The following is an 18697-nucleotide window of genomic DNA, read 5'->3' on the forward strand; positions in this document are numbered from 1 at the left end:
CTTCTGATCTCATTATCACTCCCTGCAGTGCATGTTATTAACTTTCTGTTTTATTTACAGCATTGCCATTTACTTTTATGATACTTCCATTAACTTCATTGGAGTGAACGTTGCTTGATGCACACAACCAACGCCCAGTGCTGCCATAATCTCTGACGCACCTTGCCAGCTGTTCTGGCTTTACACAAATCTTTATGTGGGAAGAAGGAGGAGAGATGCAGCTGAAATGTGTCATTTGCAGAACAGAACAAAACCCTCCCAAACTGAAAAAAGAAAACAGGTCAGAGGCAATTGTGTTTCCTCATGGAGGAGCTGCGTTAGGCCAGTTCATGCTCTGTGCCACAAGCAGAAGAGGTGACAAAGCCAGACATTGGCTGGACTTAGAGAACTCACAAGGTTGTTAGAGAGAGTGATAGGTGTTTGCAGACTTACCTGTCTCCCTGCGATGCTTACAGCAGCTACTGGCTTTATGTATCCTTAGAAAAAATCCTTAAAAAATCCCATGGGTTTTTGAACTCTGCAGCCAGCAATGGGCTTCCCACACGCAAAGGAAGTGATGGGAAATTCTGGACTACTATTAGGTGAAGTCCCTCTTACCCATCTTTCCCTCGGTTATGGATTGCCAGCTCCTCCACAATTCCCTCCTCCTCCTTGAAGTTCTCCCAGTCCAGTTTAGATTTCTCCAGCGTGCTCATCTTCTGCTTTTTGGCACCGATCTTCCCCAGGAGGCTACTCATACCGCTTGGCCTCTTCACCCTGAGGGAGATTAAGGAGCAAACGTTGGTTAAATGCAGGGAAATGCCAATTAAAAACAGAGCTGAGAAACGTCACACGTGAGAGTGGTGGCCTCGATGGTGGTGAGCCACTGCCACCAAACAGATGGCCACCAACGCCAGGCAGCCTGCAGGCGGCAAGGTCACGCTTCCTGCAGATCCTGCTCTGCCGTTCCCCTGGAAGCAGCAGAGTTCATTACACACATAGCTCAAGTGCTTGGGTTTTGTGAAAGGGCTTTTTCATTTATCTTCTTAAGAGAACAGAGAGCTTTCAGGCCAAAAGAGATCATTAAATCATCTAGTTTGACCCCTTGTATACACCAGGCCAAGCCATTCCACTGATCACCTCTGTGCTAAGTCTGCTTCTTTGTCTTCAGTTAAAGTGTTGTTTTCTGGAAGGCATCCAGCCTCAGTGCGTCACTGGTGCTGACAACACATCTAGGAATTAACCATTTACTTGGTACTAATGCTTGATTTTCTCTAGTTTTAGGTTCTGGTTCCTGCTTCTTATTCTAAATCCAAGAACACTTTGGTCTCCAGGCAAGTCTCATTAGTGACGTACTTGTACACCACTAATGAACTTACATGTGAATTATTTTTATGCAAACAGATAGAGTTACTTATGCCTGTTATTGAAATGCATTTTGCCCCAGCCCATATGTCACTTAAAACATTTTGTCCCCCTGCTTACATTTCAATGCTCTTTGAAGATGGGAGCACAGAACTGCCTGTAACCCCCACGCTTCTCCTGATTTGTTTCTGTCCAAGCATCACCTAAATAATCCTGTTAGCTGCACACTGAGTCCCAGTGCACGTGCACTGTGATCCCATACCATCTCCTGGGTCCCTCTTTGGCAGGAAGTCCACTTTGCTCTTTCATCCCTTGTTCTTAGAGGAGTGAAATCCCACCCGCGTGGTGGGGCCCCCGAATCTCCCCTTTATGCTGGGAAATGCACACACAGAGGCTCAGGTCAGCCGAGCTGCCCTCTAAGGAAGACAATTCTCAGGGATAGGAACCCGTAAAACAAACTTGTATTAACCCTTCTCAACCCCCCCACAGGAATGGGGGGCAAACAGCATCCCATTGAACTCGTGTTTACACACATTCCAGAGATAACTTCAGGTCTGCAGGGCCTTTGCCTCTGCAAGAAGCCAGAGAGGAAATTACTCTCGTTCCTGAGAGATGAAGGAATTTGGGAAGGGGGGCCCAAGGCAGGCAGCCAGGTGAGCATGGCAAATTGCTCTCCACCAGTGCTCTCTGAGCACACTCCTGCCCAGGGGTTCTTGGGAATGTATCCAAAGTTGTGCTTATCGAATCATTAGCATGGTTTATGCTTCTGTAATTTGCAAGCCTCTAAAGGAAAATAATTCTGCAGTTTATATGGAATTAAATCAAAGAAAATGACAACTCTGTGAGCCTCAGCCAGAAGACTCAATGAAAGAATGGCTGGCTAGAGTCACTTGGGGTTGCAGCTTCCTGACATAGATATATTTGGGATTAAGGACATCTTGGCAGGCTCCATAGCAACTGGACAAGGCTGCCTGCCCCTCCTCAATACCAGCCAGAGGAGCAGAAATGTCCTAGGATCTGGCCCTCTTATTTCCTCCTTATTTCCTTATTTCCACAGCCCAACAGCCAGCAGTTGTTCACTCTGTGGGAACACAGAACAAGCTGGATGCTCTTTGATTCGCCTTTATCCCTGAACATCTCACCAAGATGTCTGCAGCCCTTCACACCATGACCACACAATAAAACCTTGATCCTTGCTCAGCCTCCAATTCTCCCTTACTGTTCAAGGCATGATGGCTCCAGGTATCCTTATCTGCAGGTAGCAGGGAAGTGGTGTAAGGGAGCAAAATGGGCAAAGATGTTCTCAGCAGAAGAAAAGATTGGAGAGTCTTGGTTCCCACATCTGTCTGTTGAGGACTACACAAGCCTTGCTCAACCACCAAACCCAGTATCAGATGTGTGTTCAAGATGTGAGGGAGTCACAGGAAAGGAGATATGACAAAGAATAAGGATGAACCAAATAAAATATTGGGCAAGCCTCCCCCACGGCATTCCGTGCTGCGCAGCTGCCTGGAAAGCAGAGCCCAGTGGTTGTGCACAGCAGCTCCTTATGCTGCACTGGGAGCCCCTAAAGATGCCCTCAAACAGACCTAGGGAAGTGCTATGGCTGATCCAGCTGGCAAAGCTCCTCTGCCCCAAGCCTGGCAGGCAGAAGGTGTTTAAATTAACACAAGATATTCAATAACACATTTCCCTGAATACACTTAACTTTCCAGACACACTTGGGCTTAAGATTTTCCTACCTTTGAAGTGGGAAAAGCAGGGATGTAGAAATGGAGGGTGTTGTCCTTTGTCCCTAGATTTCTTCTGAATGTTTTTTTGGGCCAAAAAACCCCAATGACCCAAGAGCCATCTCACCAATCCAAGGACACCTACAGCTCATCTGCATCCACTGACCTTTCCATGGGAGGAAGTCCACAGTCACTGTCACTTGAAATACAGACAGGTATGACTGCAAAGAACACAGCACACACCTGGAAAAACCCAGCTGAAACTTCTGGGATCTTTCCTGGGTGTTAGAGAATCTCTGCCCTGCAGAGTGACAAGCAGGCTCAGAGGCAAGCTCACCCATGCTGAGGCTGATCCTTTTTGGCTGACCCTGGTCGGCTGCTGGCAGGGAAGAGCAGAGTTGGGACAGGGGCTAGTCAGCCAAGCTGAACATGAAACACAGACTGGGACCTGCTGACAGGCCACTGCTGTCCCCAAACCACAGTGGAGGATAGATGGGAGGGAAAGGAACCAAAGGCAAGATGGTTCATGGCCAGAGGTGGAAGCAGAGGTGGTGCTGGCTTCAGGGAGCAGGAGCTGCAGATGGGATGAGAGCTGCTTCTGATGCATCTTTTCTTCCATGGCAATTCCTGGCACAAATGAATAACATCTGGATGCACACATCCATCTGTAATGGTGCTCAAGGCCTCTGTATGTCCTCTTGGCCATGGATCTCAGGAATATTGCTTAGAACATATAATTCACCCCTTCCTTGAAGCTACAGAGTCTGGGCTATGACATGGACCTCCATCAAGGGCATCCAGATAATCACAACAATACTCACAAGTCAACAGTTCCTTCAAGGCAAGGGAACATGACAAAAAGGGCAGGCTATGTTGCACCCTTGTGTTGATGGCTACTCCAGAAATATTATCAATATCCAATGTCAGTCCCATGCTGGAAACTGGATCTGGGCTGGACAGCCTGGTTCTGCTTTCTGCTCCTGTCCAGACAATTCTGTGCTGCTGCAGCAGGACCAAGCCCAGGCCAGGCACTGGGGCCAGGCACAGGCTGAAGGACATGTTTGAGTCTGCTGCTGAGTCTTCATTCCATGCTGAGCCTTTTATCACCCTGAATAAATCCAGCAAACCTGGGGGTGGGAATTCCTACGCTTGTGCCAAAATGAAGTAAATGAGAAACATTAAAGTCCAATTAAAAACTTGCTTGGCCTTAAATGCCTCATCTGTTTAAAAAGCAAGTAAAGGGGCCTGATTAATTGCATTCAGTGCCAACAAGAGGAATTATTACCCTTTTTGTACTCATTAAGGGTATCTGCTGTGGCATCTTTAATCACTAAGGCATTTAAAAGAGAAAAAGTAATTTGCTAAGACATAATGGATCCCAGGGATGAGGATCAGGACAATCGCCTATTTAGGACACAAAGACATGCTCTGAATTTTCCCAATTAAAATACACGGCCAAAGTCTGCCCCTCAACCAGCAAAAAAAAAAAAAAAAAAAGAAGTGCTGGGGAGCTCTGCCTTGGTGGGGGGATTCCCCTGCACCATCTAAGGTTGTCAGGACAAGGACTGTGCCTCATGTGGCATGGTCAGACACAGGGACAAGCAGCAAGCCATGGGCTCCCTTGCTGTCCCACTATAGGAGAACACACTCTGTGTCCCTGTCCTTAACAGAAACACTTCCCCCCATCTTGGTGCAAGCCTGCAGCTGAGCAGGGGCTTGGAAAATTGCTGCTGTAGCAGTGATAAAGTATCACTGCCACATGGAATCCCTGATGTCTTGTAAGGTGCTCAGCAGTGTCTGGGAAATGTATGCCTGTTTAATGGAGGTGGACTTCATCACAAGCTTTAGAAAATAATCTTCCAGAAATTGGGAACATGGCTACAAAAGTCTCATAGTGCATCCCACCAGCCAAAGCAGGATGAGTTCCTCTCCCACCCACCCAGAGATGGGTGCTCTGAAGGTCTCCTGACACCAATCCCACACGCACTGAGGTTTCAGTACTTCATCAGCCTTTCACTTATGTAACTCTTCCCCAGTGACTAAATTTCCTTGCTCAGCCTATGACTTGATACCTTCTTCCTGGTAGCTACTAAGAACAGATCACTCCCTCACTTCTTGCAGCAGCCTTTTATGTCTTTGAAAGCTTTTCATATTGCCCCCCCACTCTAGTTTGCTCTTTCCTAGACTAAACAATCCCAGGTCCTTTCAAGCGTTTCTCATTCCTTATGGTTTCCAGCCCTCTGACCACTTTCACCACTCTCCATGGACTCAGCTATTGGCCCAGATATTCCTCAAAATGCAGCATCCAAAATGGGAATAGCATGAGTGATGGATTCACCAGCACTGGGAGCAGGGGATGCTTCAGATGCCTTGGGAAGCACACAGCTCCTTCCACGGCCCCCTGTGACGTGTGCCTTTTTCACAGCCATGTGACAGCTGTGACTCATGTTGGACCTGTGATTCACCAAGATATCTGTCTGCTCCACTGCTGCCAAGCCACTTTCTCCCTCCATCCATGCAGAACATTGCTGCTATCCAGAGGCAGAGCTCGGTGCTGCTGCTCCTGTTTGCCCTCACCTTTCCCTTGACACAGGGGATCTCGGATGTCTTTGCAAATCAGCCTCTCCTATCCACAACAGCCAAGCTGCAGCTGTTGAAGAGGAACGCCAGGTAAAGCATCTCCTGTCTTTGTGAAACACCTTTGGAGACTATTTAACAGCTGAACCAGCACCAGTTGGCCTAAGAAGATCAAAGTGACTGGCCAGAAGCAGGCAGGGACCAGCAGGGTCAGAATGCAGGAGCTGACAGAGCACATCCAACACCAAAGAACAAACTGAGCCCAAAGGACACTTGCTCCAATGTTGGCCAAGGAGCCAGCAGTGTTCCCAGCCTGACCTTCACCACTGGGGATCACAAACCCTCTGCTGCTCTGTTTCTGCTGGCTCCACAGACCCTGTGCTGCTTCTCCATCTGCCTTGTAGCTCCTCCTTGCTGTGGGTAACAACCTCTGTAGCAGGAAGGACCTACTTCTGTCAGCTATCAGTACCTTAAAGAAGGGCTCAATTTGTAAGAAGAAAACCTTGAACATGAAACAGGGTATTACTGACTCTTAGCTAACACTTCAATGCTCCTTCACCCCTCTTCTTGTTATGCCACATTTTGGGGAAATAGTGTGAGCAAACACAGAAGAGGATATTCACTGATGTACAAAAATCACAAATGAGTTGCTTGTTTTTCCTCCACTAATGAAATCCAGCCCCCTGAGCCTCAATAAACAGTGGCAAATAACCTGTTCTGCCAGTGAGGGTCTTGTGACAAAGCAGCTGCTGCAAGACTTGGACCAAGCAGAGAATTTTTTTAGATTATGCTGATTCCATGAAGGCATCCCACACATCTTGCAGCTCTGGGGTAGAGGAAACAAGACATCAGTGTGGGGCAACTTCTGTGGCCTGATTGCAGGGTTTTGCATCTCCCAGAGCAGACAATTTAGTGCTGGACACTCCATCATATTCCAGCATCCATCCAAAACATCTGGTGACTCCCCATGAGGCTGTGCAGAGCAATCTTTCCTTCTGCAGAAATAAATGTGGACTCACAGAGATGAATTACTTCATCAGTAGGAAATCTTGCAAGAGCAGGAAAGCCCCTGTGCCTTCTGCCCCAGCCCTTGGAAACAGATTGTCAGAGATCACCTTTACCAATTACCATTTAAAAAGGCAGGTTACACCTACAACCTATAAAAATCCACTTTCAAGCAAGGTTCAGAACTTGGATGGATAGTTTTTGTGGTGTGTTAGATGAAATTACTACAAGGGCAAGTGTATTTATGATGTCTGGCAGAAGAGGACAAGCAGGAGGCATCCATTCCCAGATCTCCATTCCCAGATCTATCTCCAGCATGGCTGAATGGCTTTCAATGGCTTCAAGCAGAAGAACTCAACTCAAACACACACTACAACACAAACCACTTCTCTGCTGGCTCCCTGCAGCACTGAGCAGCATGTCAGACCCCACCATCATGACATGGTGCTGGCAAGGAGATGTCACCAAGTGCAGGAAGATGGCATCTCAGGCCCCAAAGCCCTTAAAGCACCATCCTGACCACCCAGCCCTGGCTCTCCCACTGTCCCTCTCCTTCCTCCCCTCCCTTCCTCACTGGAACTTGTGATATTTCCTTGCAGCACAGCAATGGCAGATCTGTTCCTGTCACCCCAAGTGCTTTGATGGCAGAGATTCAGGTGAGAAACTTGCCCACTCAGCAAAGAGAGGATTTTGGACATTGTAGTATCTCTTCCTTCCATGATCTGCTGTAAAGCTGAATAGTTTCCTTAAGTGCAGGAAATGGTTCTCATACAAACTAACCACAGCTGGGCAACTGATGCAGCCAGTAAATACTTTCATTTTAATAAAGTGGAAGATTCCTGCCCAGAGCACCATGCCCTGCTGTCCTTCCTTCTGCGTGCAAGGGTGTGAGAGACACTGCACGAGAGGGATGCATGCAGAGACCTGGCTGGTGCCCAGTGCCAGCTCTGCTGGTCACTCCCAGAACATCTTCCTCAACAGAGGAGTCAAAATGCTGGCAGGGAACAAGAGGGGCACACCAGGAAGGCAAGTGCAGTGCCATCTGCTCCTTAAGGTCAGGATGGTGTGGTTGCATGGGGCAGACAGCAGCAGAATGACAGTGCCTGGTATTGCCAGCTTGCAGAAACCTTCCCCAGAATGATGTAACTGGTCTTGTTCTTCAGAACCTAAAAGTGACCAGCTCTTCTCACCCCTAACCCCACGTAACCAGCCAAGGACAGGAAGTCTTCCAGGAAAAACCCAACTGAATTTCTACTTTGTCTCCCTGCCCCTACTTGGCATTGTTTCCCAAACAGGCTCTGGGGTGGATGCAGACAGCAACCTGGCTTGTTCTCAGCTCTGCCTGTCACAACAGGTATTTAAAAAAGCAAACAAGAAAGCCTCTTTAACACCAAACAAACAAACATTGAAATCCCAGGTGGAAAAAACCAGAAAGCAAGGAAGAAATGAAGATAAAAGCAGGGTGGATGGTGCTGGAGGGTTGGCGATGATCCTGGTTGGAGGGCACTGCCCAAGGCAGGCTGGCACGGAGAGGACTGATGGATTCCCACCACCCAGCCAGCGTGGCACAGCCCAGTGAACTCACTGCCACCCCAGTGGTGCCTGTCCCCATGCTCCACTTGCTGAGCTGGTAGCAGGTACCCAGCATTTACACCCTGATCACACCCTAACTGAGCCAAAGAACCTGCCTGAAGTGCTCTGGGAGTAGTGGGGGTTTTGGACACAGGGCTGTGTCTTTGTTGTGAGGCCCTTCAAACTCAAACTATGCACTCTGAAGAGAACAAACAAAGCCACTGTGGAAAAGCAGCCATGGCTGGGACAAAACCCACTGAGTGCTGCTAAAGGGTGCAGCAGAGCAGGCAGCTGTGTCCAAAGGCACAATATCTTCTGTGTCCAAAGAGATGCAAGTGCAGTGGGAAAATGGGAATTACCCTGCCTGTGATCCTGCCAGCAGACCAAAACTTCTGCTGCACGGAGGGTTTGCTGACAGGAGTCAGCTCCTGGTGAAAATGCTCTGACCACTCACCTGCAAAAGGAGCATGGTCTGACTGTAGCAGACAAGTACTTATAAGGAACAAGGAAATGGGAGTTTTAACTCGAGTTGATAGTGTGAGTTAACTTTTCTCAGGCTTTTGTTCAGGCTTGCCAATCCAGGCTAACCCCAAGCAGCTTTGTCATCACTGCTTTTGCAATCTCAAGAGCTAAGCCAAGCCCCAGGACCTTTCTGATTTCTAATGGCACCCCATACTCCCTGAGACCTCAGACAGCCTCGTGGCAGAGACCCTACATGAACAGTGATGTTCACAGCTGCTTTCTACTCACAGGAAGTCTCTGACACTGGCTCTGTTGAGCCAAGGAGGTAATCCCTGAGGAGGATCACAACTGAAGCACACTAGTGTTCAAACAGCAATGTGACAGACAGACAGAAGAGGAGGTCTAACCTCTCCAGAAAGGAGAGTGACAGCTCTCCTTCCCACAGCCAGGTTCTATGTTGCAAAGTGTAAGATGGGGATAAAAGGCACCACGAGGCAAGGACAGTCAGACCACTCCAGCCCAGCAATCGAAGCCTGGATGAGATGATGCATTTTCCATCAGCGTGGAAAGGCCAGGGCAGATGGGACACAATAAAAGCCCACGTGATGTTGCCCTGGTGAGGGCTCCTGCAGGCAGTAGCACAGCTTGCCATGGGCACAGTTGATTCTGGATGTATTTGTGTCTAAATATAGTCAGTGGGGGAACAAAGATTTGTCACAGGGGAAAAAACATGTCACTCCCAATTCCCAGCAACAGCAGCAAGCATTGCCTGACAAAGGGCAGTGCTCCAGTATTCCAGGTTTATTGCTGGATTTGTTATTAATCCAGCACAGTGAGTTTAGGAGTGACTTTAGGAGTTGTGCAATGCTACTCTGGCAGAGTGCACCTCACCTTGAGGAGGGAAATAAGTGTCATGGAACCAGCTTTTGAACAGCAAAACTGACACAGCAGCTGGAGAACTGGCTTGCAGAGCACCATGACATGGGCTGCCAGCAGATACTAGTCAGTGACTTCCTTTCTAGTGCACTCTCCAAGATACAGAAACACTTCATCCTATCTTCATGTCATGGACTGTACTGGATAGGCCTTTCCAAAGTGCAAAGCTGGAAAAAGAGGTCTAAGAGCTTCCTTGTGCCAGAACAGGATAGCACCTTATTCTCCAGTCCACTTCCCAAACTGGGGGATAACCCAGGTGTAAATATACATAGTACTGAACACATGAATGCAGTTATTCCAGGAATAAAACCAGTGCTGGGTCTCCATGTACAGTAAGAGGCAAACTTGCTGGGCAGGGGAGAGATGGGATCCTCTAGCTCAGGAATATCAGAGAGCAGCAGCAATATTACAGCTCTGCCAGAGCTGGCCTTTCCTCAGGCAGGTCCCATTCTGTGGCATCTAGGTCTGCACCCACTTCTCTGGAGGGCCTGGAGTCTCATTTTACAGGCTCTGGAGGACATGCTCATCAAAAAGCACATCAGTTCTTGGGGAGCTGACTGGCTCAGGCAGAGCCCCTGACCCACAGGTTCCCTTATCAGCAGGAAGGGCTCATTAGGGATTGGACCAGGGTTTCCTGCTCAGGACAGAACCCTTTGTGAAGGGACTGCTGCCATGGAGAACCCACTTCCTAACAGCCAGAGGAAGCTAAATATTTCCCTTGGGTCTTGAAGACAAAGTTGCTATGGGGTGGATATCAACAAAGTAAAGTTGCACTTGCAGAGCTGGGCAGCACTCAGCCATGCACAGGCTGTCACTGCAGGATAAAGGTACCCCCAGCAGCATCCCTGCCTGCCCAGAGCCAGGGACAATTCAGAGCAGCATAAGGCCCTCTCTGTACCAGTGTGACTGCAGCTGCCCTCTGGGCTGTACTGGCAGAACTGTTTTAGCAAAAACAAAATCTCGCACCCTCCTAATCAGTATGACATTGTGTGGAGCCCGGGGCTCACTCTGGCTCCCCTCCAGCCTGGAGCACAGACAGAGGCTGTTTCAGCAGCAGGCCAGCCAATTATATTACAATATCTGTGCAGGGAGTTCAACGGGAGCTTAATTGAAAGAGCTGCAGCATTCAATGACTTCTGATACTATGAGGACGTTAAAGGCTCCAGGACTAACCAGCACTAGGCAGCCCTGATGCTCAGCTGACAGGTAAGGACCTGTAACTTGGGCTTGGTCTACAGCCAAAGCTACGCCCCTGTTACACAGCACTGCAGCTGCAGCCAAATGCTGATGGAGCTGCCCCTTCCCAGCTGGAGCTGCAGTCACTCCCCATGTGAGCTCTCCTCCACCCACGGCATCCACGCAACACAAACCAGACCTGCTCCTGCCACTGAAGGACTGAGTACATGCACCAGAGCTCCCAAACTGCTCCCACATGGATGAAATTGAATTTGCAAAGCACTGCTTGTAGTAATTAATTTTATTGAAAAAAATCTCACGCATGCTCTTCATGTATATTTTGCATTTCTCTTAAGTTCAGCAAATGTTTAGGGATAATAAATGTGCCAGTTTCAGATGGACTTTGCTACACCAGCACAGAACCAGTGCACCTACCCCACTCCAAGGTGGTGGGCTACATTTAATTTTGTGTCTAAGTGCTGCCACTGAGCAAGAAATGCCTCTAATAAAGCTCTAACAGTCCACACTGTGTGGGAAACGTGCAGGGGTGGGAGAGGAAGGTGTCCTGCTTCTGCAAATGGACAGAAATCAGCAGAAATGCACATATATTCAAGTTGCCAATGAGCTTACACTCCTATGCGGCCGTGAGGCATATCACAGCAGGTAAGAGCAAAAAATAAAAGTGAGAGGGCAGGATGTGTTTGGTACTCAGGCCCAACAGGTTGATGACTTGAAAGCTGTCAGAAGCCACTGCAGGTGGTGTCTGTGGCACACAGCACACTTGCTGGGCTCCAACCTGGCCACACACTGAAGTATTTTAGAGTAACACCCTGCACATTACGTCCATATTTAGCCATGGAAATAAGAGTGACTCGACTTTCAAACACTTGCAGCTCTGACTGACTTCACTGAGTTCAGTTGAGACGTTTCAAATAAAAGAGTAACGACCACAACTCTGGGCTGGGATCAAGCACAGGCCATTTTTATCTTAAAAGGCATTTGTTTGAGAACATTCAGAGCTGCTAGAACCAACAACACTGAAGTTATTTCACCATGCAACCTTAAAAATGTTGACAGCTTCGTCTGCAAAATGACATGGATTAATTGGTGACCAATCCTTAAAAAAAGAATCGTTAGAAAAAAACTGCTGGCAAACAGAGAAGTTCTTCCTCTCTTCAGAGGCTCACTCCTTCCTTCTTTGTCTAACAGCAGATCTTTTGTTCAAGACTTCAGCTGCAAGCAGCCCCGAGGTACACAGGGAATGTCTTGGTTATGACAAGCTCTCCACACTGGTGCGCAGGCTTGGTTTTAATTGGCAGAGAAACCCCTCCAAATCAGGCCTAAGAAGTCCTGCTAATGGAATTGTTCCAGTGCTAAAGGGATTTCAAAGTGAATGAGTGTGGATGGCGGAGCAGCTGGTGTGACTCCCAGCTTGCTCTGAACAGTGCAGTGTGCCATGCAAGGAGGATCCAACACCCCAACCACCCTCAGAAAACAACCCCCAGTGTCCCCCCAGCACTGCAGAGTCCCTGTGTCTGTCCCTGTGGCTCCTAGACAGCCTTAGTGTTTAGTCCTGGTTTTAGCTTCCCACTGCATCAGATCAATGCCAGGCTTTGATCAAAGTGAGGTGAGAATGGCAGGAAGAGGCAGGGAGGGACCCCCTCCCAGCCCAGCAATTCATCTGACAGCTTTAAGAAAAGATCTGATTAAAACAAATACACTGCCTTCCACTGGAAAATATTCACAAAGCTCAGCAGCCTAGGAGAGGGGAACGTTCCCAGGAAATTAAGTGAGGGTGAAGGAGAATCAGGGCTGCACAGCACAAGTGCATCACTACAACAAGCAAGGAGCTAGAGCCCAGTGAGGGGCTGCTCTGCAGTGCTGTGCAAGTTAAGCAATAGCATAAATATAATATGTTATCTTATCCAGTGCAAAGCCTGGCCTGGCAGCATGTGGGACTTTGGGGGACCATAAATGTTTGGGCACTGCTACGAGCAGTCATAAAATATAAATGAGGGTTTGACCACATTTAATTGCTTTTGGGAAGGGTAATATCACTGGGGCATCCATCACAATTACCTTCTCCTGCTCCAGCCCAGATTAAGGGCTGGCCCAATGATCCAGATCGAAGAGGGTATTTCAGGGGTAAGGAAAGAAGAGAAATACCCTAAAAGCTTTAAAGATATTTGCTATATAAAACATGATGTCCAGGCAGGAGAGAACCAACAATAGAAAGTCAGCTGATGAAAGGATGTGCTCTTCTTCTCAACAAGAACTTTCTCTGTTGTTTCAACACTTTCTAAAGCTGCAGAAAAGCTTAGTAATGAACCACAGGACAGTGCAGAGAGCCCAAAATGTACGTAAGAGGAAAAACTAAGATTATCCTCTGTTTTTCTTCCAGGGCTTGACTGAAGTGCTTTAAATATCTGAAGCTGGCAAGGCCACCTCCCAGTGCCTTTCAGCTTTGGTAGCACTCACTCTGAAGAACTGCCCTTCCTCTTCCCAGGGACCCACCTCACTGGGAATAGATTTCAAGTCTCCAGAGGGAGAAAATGGAAACAGCTGACTTCTCCCAGCCACCAGATCAGCTGTCACCTTCCAGCTGGAGGCAGGCAGAGGGGAAAGCACAAGGCTTTCCTCCCACCCACACAAAGCTGCAGGCTCCCAAACAGATTTTGCAGCTAACATCCACCTAGCAAAATCTGCTCAGAAAGCCAAAGCTCTTCTTGAACATGAGGACTGCAACCTGGCAAGGCTCCCACTACCTCCAGCAGCCTCGTGCAGAAGGGCTAGCAGGGCCAGGGCTTTCATGACACATCATCTCTGGAATTCACTGTTGAGTGTCCCACAGCCTCTGCTTGGTACAATGCCAGAGCTGTTTCTCAAATCCTTTGTGACCTACCAGCTGTTGAGGGCAAACCAGCAAGGCACACATCCACCCTGAGAAGAGAAATGACCAGTGGACTGTTGATGAATGAACACACTAATGCCTCAAAAAACTCACTTCACACCCTTGGTTGGAGGGAACTGGTTCAGATCCTGGCTGTCCTACAGGAGTCTGCATGACCCCAAGAAAGCCTTTAGTCCCCTTGTAGCAATAATTTTGTCTCAGGAGGCAGAGAGCCATGCAGCAGCACTGAGCAAGGCAGGCAGGCTGCCAGCTGAGGACTCAAACTCCTTCAGGGAACTGTAACAGTAACGTGGTAAATGCATTAACCATGGGAACAGCTTCCCAAAGGATGTGGTGGATCCCAAATTGTAAGTCTTTCCATTGTGAGTGGATGCCTCTTTCAGAAATGCAGGCTGTAGTTCAACCACAAGTGCTCTCAGGGAGCTCTCAAGAAAATGCCATGACCCCAGAGAAGGCAGGGGCTCAGAAAGAGCACCCAGGCAGGCACTTTGAACACTCAAGAATCTCACCTATGAGATTCCAGCCCTTTGCACTGTGCCATGGAAATTCAAGACTTTTCTTGGCTATGATCCTTTCCCATGTCTCTGTCCAGCCAAGTTTTCAGCTCTTTCTGTTATCTGCTTCAGGACAGCTAAATTTCCTTTGACCCAACTTACTGAGCAATCCTCTGAACCTTGTCGCCCTCTCTAGCTGGTTTTGTTTCCTTGTTTTTCAGTTACAACCAGATCTCCTAGTGAAAGTTTCTCTGCCTCATAGCTTGAGATTCTGTTCCCCCAGCACCAGTTCCTTGGCAAAACTCCCAGATAAGGACTAGTGAAAGCCTTGACAGCATGCAGCACCCAATGACCCACCCTGCTGGAGTCAGGTCGTTCACTATTCTGCCTACTCTCAGTTCCTGGAGAGCAGTCCTTGGCAAGAGAGAAGACACTGAATCTCACTCATAGCATAATTCCTCATTTTCTTTAACTTCATCAGTGACAACTGCATCAAGGGACCAGGCTGTCCCACTCTGCCTAGCAGCTACTTTGGGACACCCCTGCACTGGTACTGCAGTCTTATCACTGATGTTAAGCACTCTGTATTCTGAGCACCCCCTGTCAAACCAGATGCCTCTAGCTGCTCAAAACATGTAATGGTTTCCAGTAGAGAATCTGCTTATGAACAATTCTGATGCACTTCAGAGGCTACTGTTAGCAAAGAAGGAGAAAAATACATTTGAAGGAAGAGGAGAGGAAGATGCTTTGCTCTGCTCCTGACTTCATGCTGCTGGGCTCCCCAGCACCAGGACCAAGCTCTGCAAACAGCCAGGTACAAGGAGGTCATGCTGAACCTCCCAGGAGACCAGTAAGAAGCAGGAAACTTTCTGCATGAACAAAAAAAAATTCCCTTATCTGGCTCAATCACAGTAGTATTTGGACAAAGCGTTCTTGCCCGTATCTGGACTGCAATCTGGGGTTTCAGCAGGGCTGTTCTCAGGTCTCCAGTGACACTTAGCTGACCCACATGCACCTTGGTGGAAAGGGTTATATATAAAGTTCCTCCTTTTCTTATCTCTTGGCTTTTGAGTTTCTAGTTCTCTTCAGCTTCTATAATCAGAGACTTGAGTTTATTTATAACCATTAAAAAGCCTCCTCCATGATATCTATGATACAGCACTTCTCCTTCTATGACTCTTTTCCTTCCATTCACAAACCTAACTCACTTCCATGGGCAGAAAAGGTAAAGCAAGGTAAAGCCTTGCCAAGGGAAGAAGCTCTCCCATTATCCTCATCCAAGAAAGTGGCACAAAGGGAAAAAGACAAGAAGGGATGGCTCACATCCCTGGGTCATGGCAGAGAGCTGGAAAAGGCTCATCTCCAGGAGGACAGAGTGCCAGAACTTCTTTCTTTAACTTAGCCAGCAGCTGCAGAATTTAAGCTTATTAAAAGCCTATTTTGCCCTTGCTGCTGCAAAGGAAACCAACTCCCTCTTCTCCCCTCCCAAATAAAAGGCCAATGTCTGCAGACAGACATCCTGTAATGTCACCTTAGAAAGAGGTGGCAACCTGACTCATCTTAGTGGAACATGCATGGAGCTGTTTTACTTCAGGTTACCACAAATGAAATACATTGCTCCCACTGCTGATCCTTGCTTGGAGGCTTTATTATGAGCAATCCAACGAACCTCCAATATTCTCTGACTGCAAGTGCAAGAAAGTAAAGGCAGGGAAAACAGGCAGGCTGGATTTTGATGCTCTAGGCATCATTCATTTCACAGTCTCCCACTTTGTTTGCAGCACTGCTGCAGGCAGGAGCCCTCTCTCCTACAGACACATGCCATGTGACAGGTCAAAAAGACACCACTTAAACAGCCTTCCTGTGACACATTTTAATATAACACAGAGAAGATACTGCTTTATTTGTCAGGTCAGAACAGCAAGAGATAGAGAGCACTGAACTAGATACCACTTACTAAATATGGTTCTCCAATGGCTATTCTAAGCCTACCTCAATTTATAGATTAATCTGCTGGATCAGTAATTTAGGCTATTTGATGATTAGCATTTAGAAGTATACATTTCTGGGAAGGCTGAAAATGTGCTTGTGATTTATAAAATTACTGCAGGGTCTCTAGTGGATTATTTGCCAGAGGCAGGTGTTCAGCATTAGCCACATTCTCCCTTCTCTCCCCACATCCAGGTTTACTATCAGCAATGAAATACCAACTGCTCCTGCAGCATTTACTCTGAAACAGAAAAGCAAGTCTTGTCCCCCTTCCCATTTCTAGCCTTCTGCCACACAATATTAAGGCTTTAGGATGATGTATATCAACCAACTGGGGTGTGGGGGAACGGGACCAGAAAGCATCCAAGTAATCTGTGCCCTCCCCACACCCTGGGGAGGGCACCCAAAGCCTGCCACCACAAGGAACATTCCTCCCCTGCACCCGTGCTCGTGGAGGAGGATGGGGCCAGCTGAACAAAACAGATTTGAAGAGGGAAAGAGCCAATCTGCCTCTTTTTGCAGCTAGCCCCTCCTTTTGCCCAGCCTTTTCTGACTCTGACCCCAAGCTGCTGCTGTCTTTCAGGCTTGCATTGGGATTTCCCCTGGAGCCTGTCAGCAGAGCTCTTTAAAATGGCATTTGGAATCCTCGTGAAACACCAGCCTAAGCATCCTTCCTCAAACACTGAGTGCTTGGGCTACAAAACCCTCCTGGAGCCTGCAGTGTCTGCAAAGCAGGCAGTGAGCATTGCTTCAGCTGGCTCTCAGCGTGGCCCCTTTCACAACACAAAAGGAAGCTCAAATCCCTCAGGGCTCAGATTTTTTCCAAACTGGGTAAACACACGCAAACACACATTATTTGCATGCACAGCAACTGGGACAAAGGATCTGTGGCCAGGTAGGTGTCTAACTGGTGGTCCAGGCATGTGGTAACACGTGTGCAATCCTAGAAATCTTGAGCTAAAAGAGACTTATCTCTAGACTGACTCTGTGCTGCTTCCAAGTCTTGCTTTGAGATTAAAAAGCAGCCTTTGTTGTTTGGACGATTTCAGAAGAAAACCCCACCCCTGCTCCACCCCCCACCCCAAAGGTTTAGTTTGTAACCCAAAACATCAGTGCCTTAATAACATAAGGTCAAAGCCCTCCAGTCATTAGGCAGATTATATTTAAGAGCCCTATGTGCAGCTGATCAGAGGCTTATTCCTTAAAGGATTGAAATGGCAAGCCAGCACACCTCAGCAAGCAATCTTGTTTAATAGTCAATTAACAGAGATGTGCTCTTCTGAGCTAAAGATCATTGCAAACCAAAAAAAAAAAAAAAAAAAAAAAGCACCACCGTCAGCTTTCCTCCACTACTGCTATTAAATCAAGCCAGCTGATCTGCTCTGTCTTTAGCTGGTAAGGCAGGGGTGCAGTTAGAAGTCACACAGCAGTTTTATTCCAACCTGGATGGTAACATTCTTGAAAATAAGCAAATTTTTTAGACTAGAGGGGGCTTGGATAGACTGAGAAGTCAGTAACAAAACCCCAGCGTTTTCAGTACAGTCTTGTCTCCGAGCATGTAACTAAACTTGGGCAAGATCCTCCAGCAGGGTCCTCCTTCAGCTCCAGATAATAAACCCTACATGCAGTGCCACACATCTGGGAGGAAGAAGAGCTAACTAAAGGCAGATTTGCACAGTGTTGATGCATTAGTACCCACCAAATCACAGCAGGGGCAGGCCACCTACATCCAGCCACATGTTGGCAACAAGCAGCGCTGCAAACCAGAGCACACACCCAAGTTTCACAGGCACACAGACATCAGTGTAACCAAGAGCACATGGGAGCTCCTCTCTAGAGCTGCCAACTCCAGCGTTCAAAAGCCCAGTCAGCCTCCACACCCCTCCAGCTGACGTTTGCTTGAAGACAGGCGTTGTGGAAAAGGAACAAAATCACAAGCAGCCATAATGTGCCTCCTAGTTTCCTACCCTAGCTTAAGCCAGCCAGAGTGGCTGTTCTTTCCTTCCAGCCATTAGAGGCAGAAATTTTCTTCTCCTTGCTCCAAAGCTGAGGTTCTTACCTGATCGCTTTCCCTCAAGACTTCAGCTTTAGAAGGAAAATCTGCCAAGTATTTGCAGACTTGGCAGTTCATTCAAAGCTAGCATCACCCCCTCCCACAATCAGTCAAATGTGACACTGGGTGACTCAATTTGCAACAGGAGGTTTGTGCTGGTTGGTTAGAGTAGACCAGAGCTGTATCCAGAACCCAGACTGAGAGTCTGATGGAAAGGTTTATGCTGCCAAATCAGTGACTTCACTGAGTCCCTTTTTTTGAGTTTTAGGAGCAGAAAGACTAAAGGGTTAAACTGCTCATGGGCTCTGAATGACCATGTTGTGGCCACAGACCATGTGAATGACCCTCTAAAATCTTCTGTGCTGGAAAAGGTGAAGTGCAATGTCATGCTGCAGAAAAACATGGTTACTAGAGCAGCCTTCCAGGCAGCTGCAAGAGCTGGGTATGA

At 47.8% G+C, this 18697-nt stretch overlaps 1 protein-coding gene across 1 annotated transcript in view; it reads right to left on the reverse strand.

The window, feature by feature from the left end:
- The window catches only part of CFDP1 (craniofacial development protein 1), a 61410-nt gene that overhangs the window by 5013 nt on the left and 37700 nt on the right, over nucleotides 1–18697 (reverse strand). Inside the window, exon 6 of the mRNA XM_064387292.1 lies at nucleotides 598–756. Within this exon, the coding sequence (XP_064243362.1) occupies nucleotides 598–756 (159 nt within the window). The remainder of the gene's footprint in view (nucleotides 1–597; nucleotides 757–18697) is intronic.

This window comes from Passer domesticus, chromosome 12, assembly GCF_036417665.1.
Source record: "Passer domesticus isolate bPasDom1 chromosome 12, bPasDom1.hap1, whole genome shotgun sequence".
Classification (NCBI taxonomy): Eukaryota; Metazoa; Chordata; class Aves; order Passeriformes; family Passeridae; genus Passer; species Passer domesticus.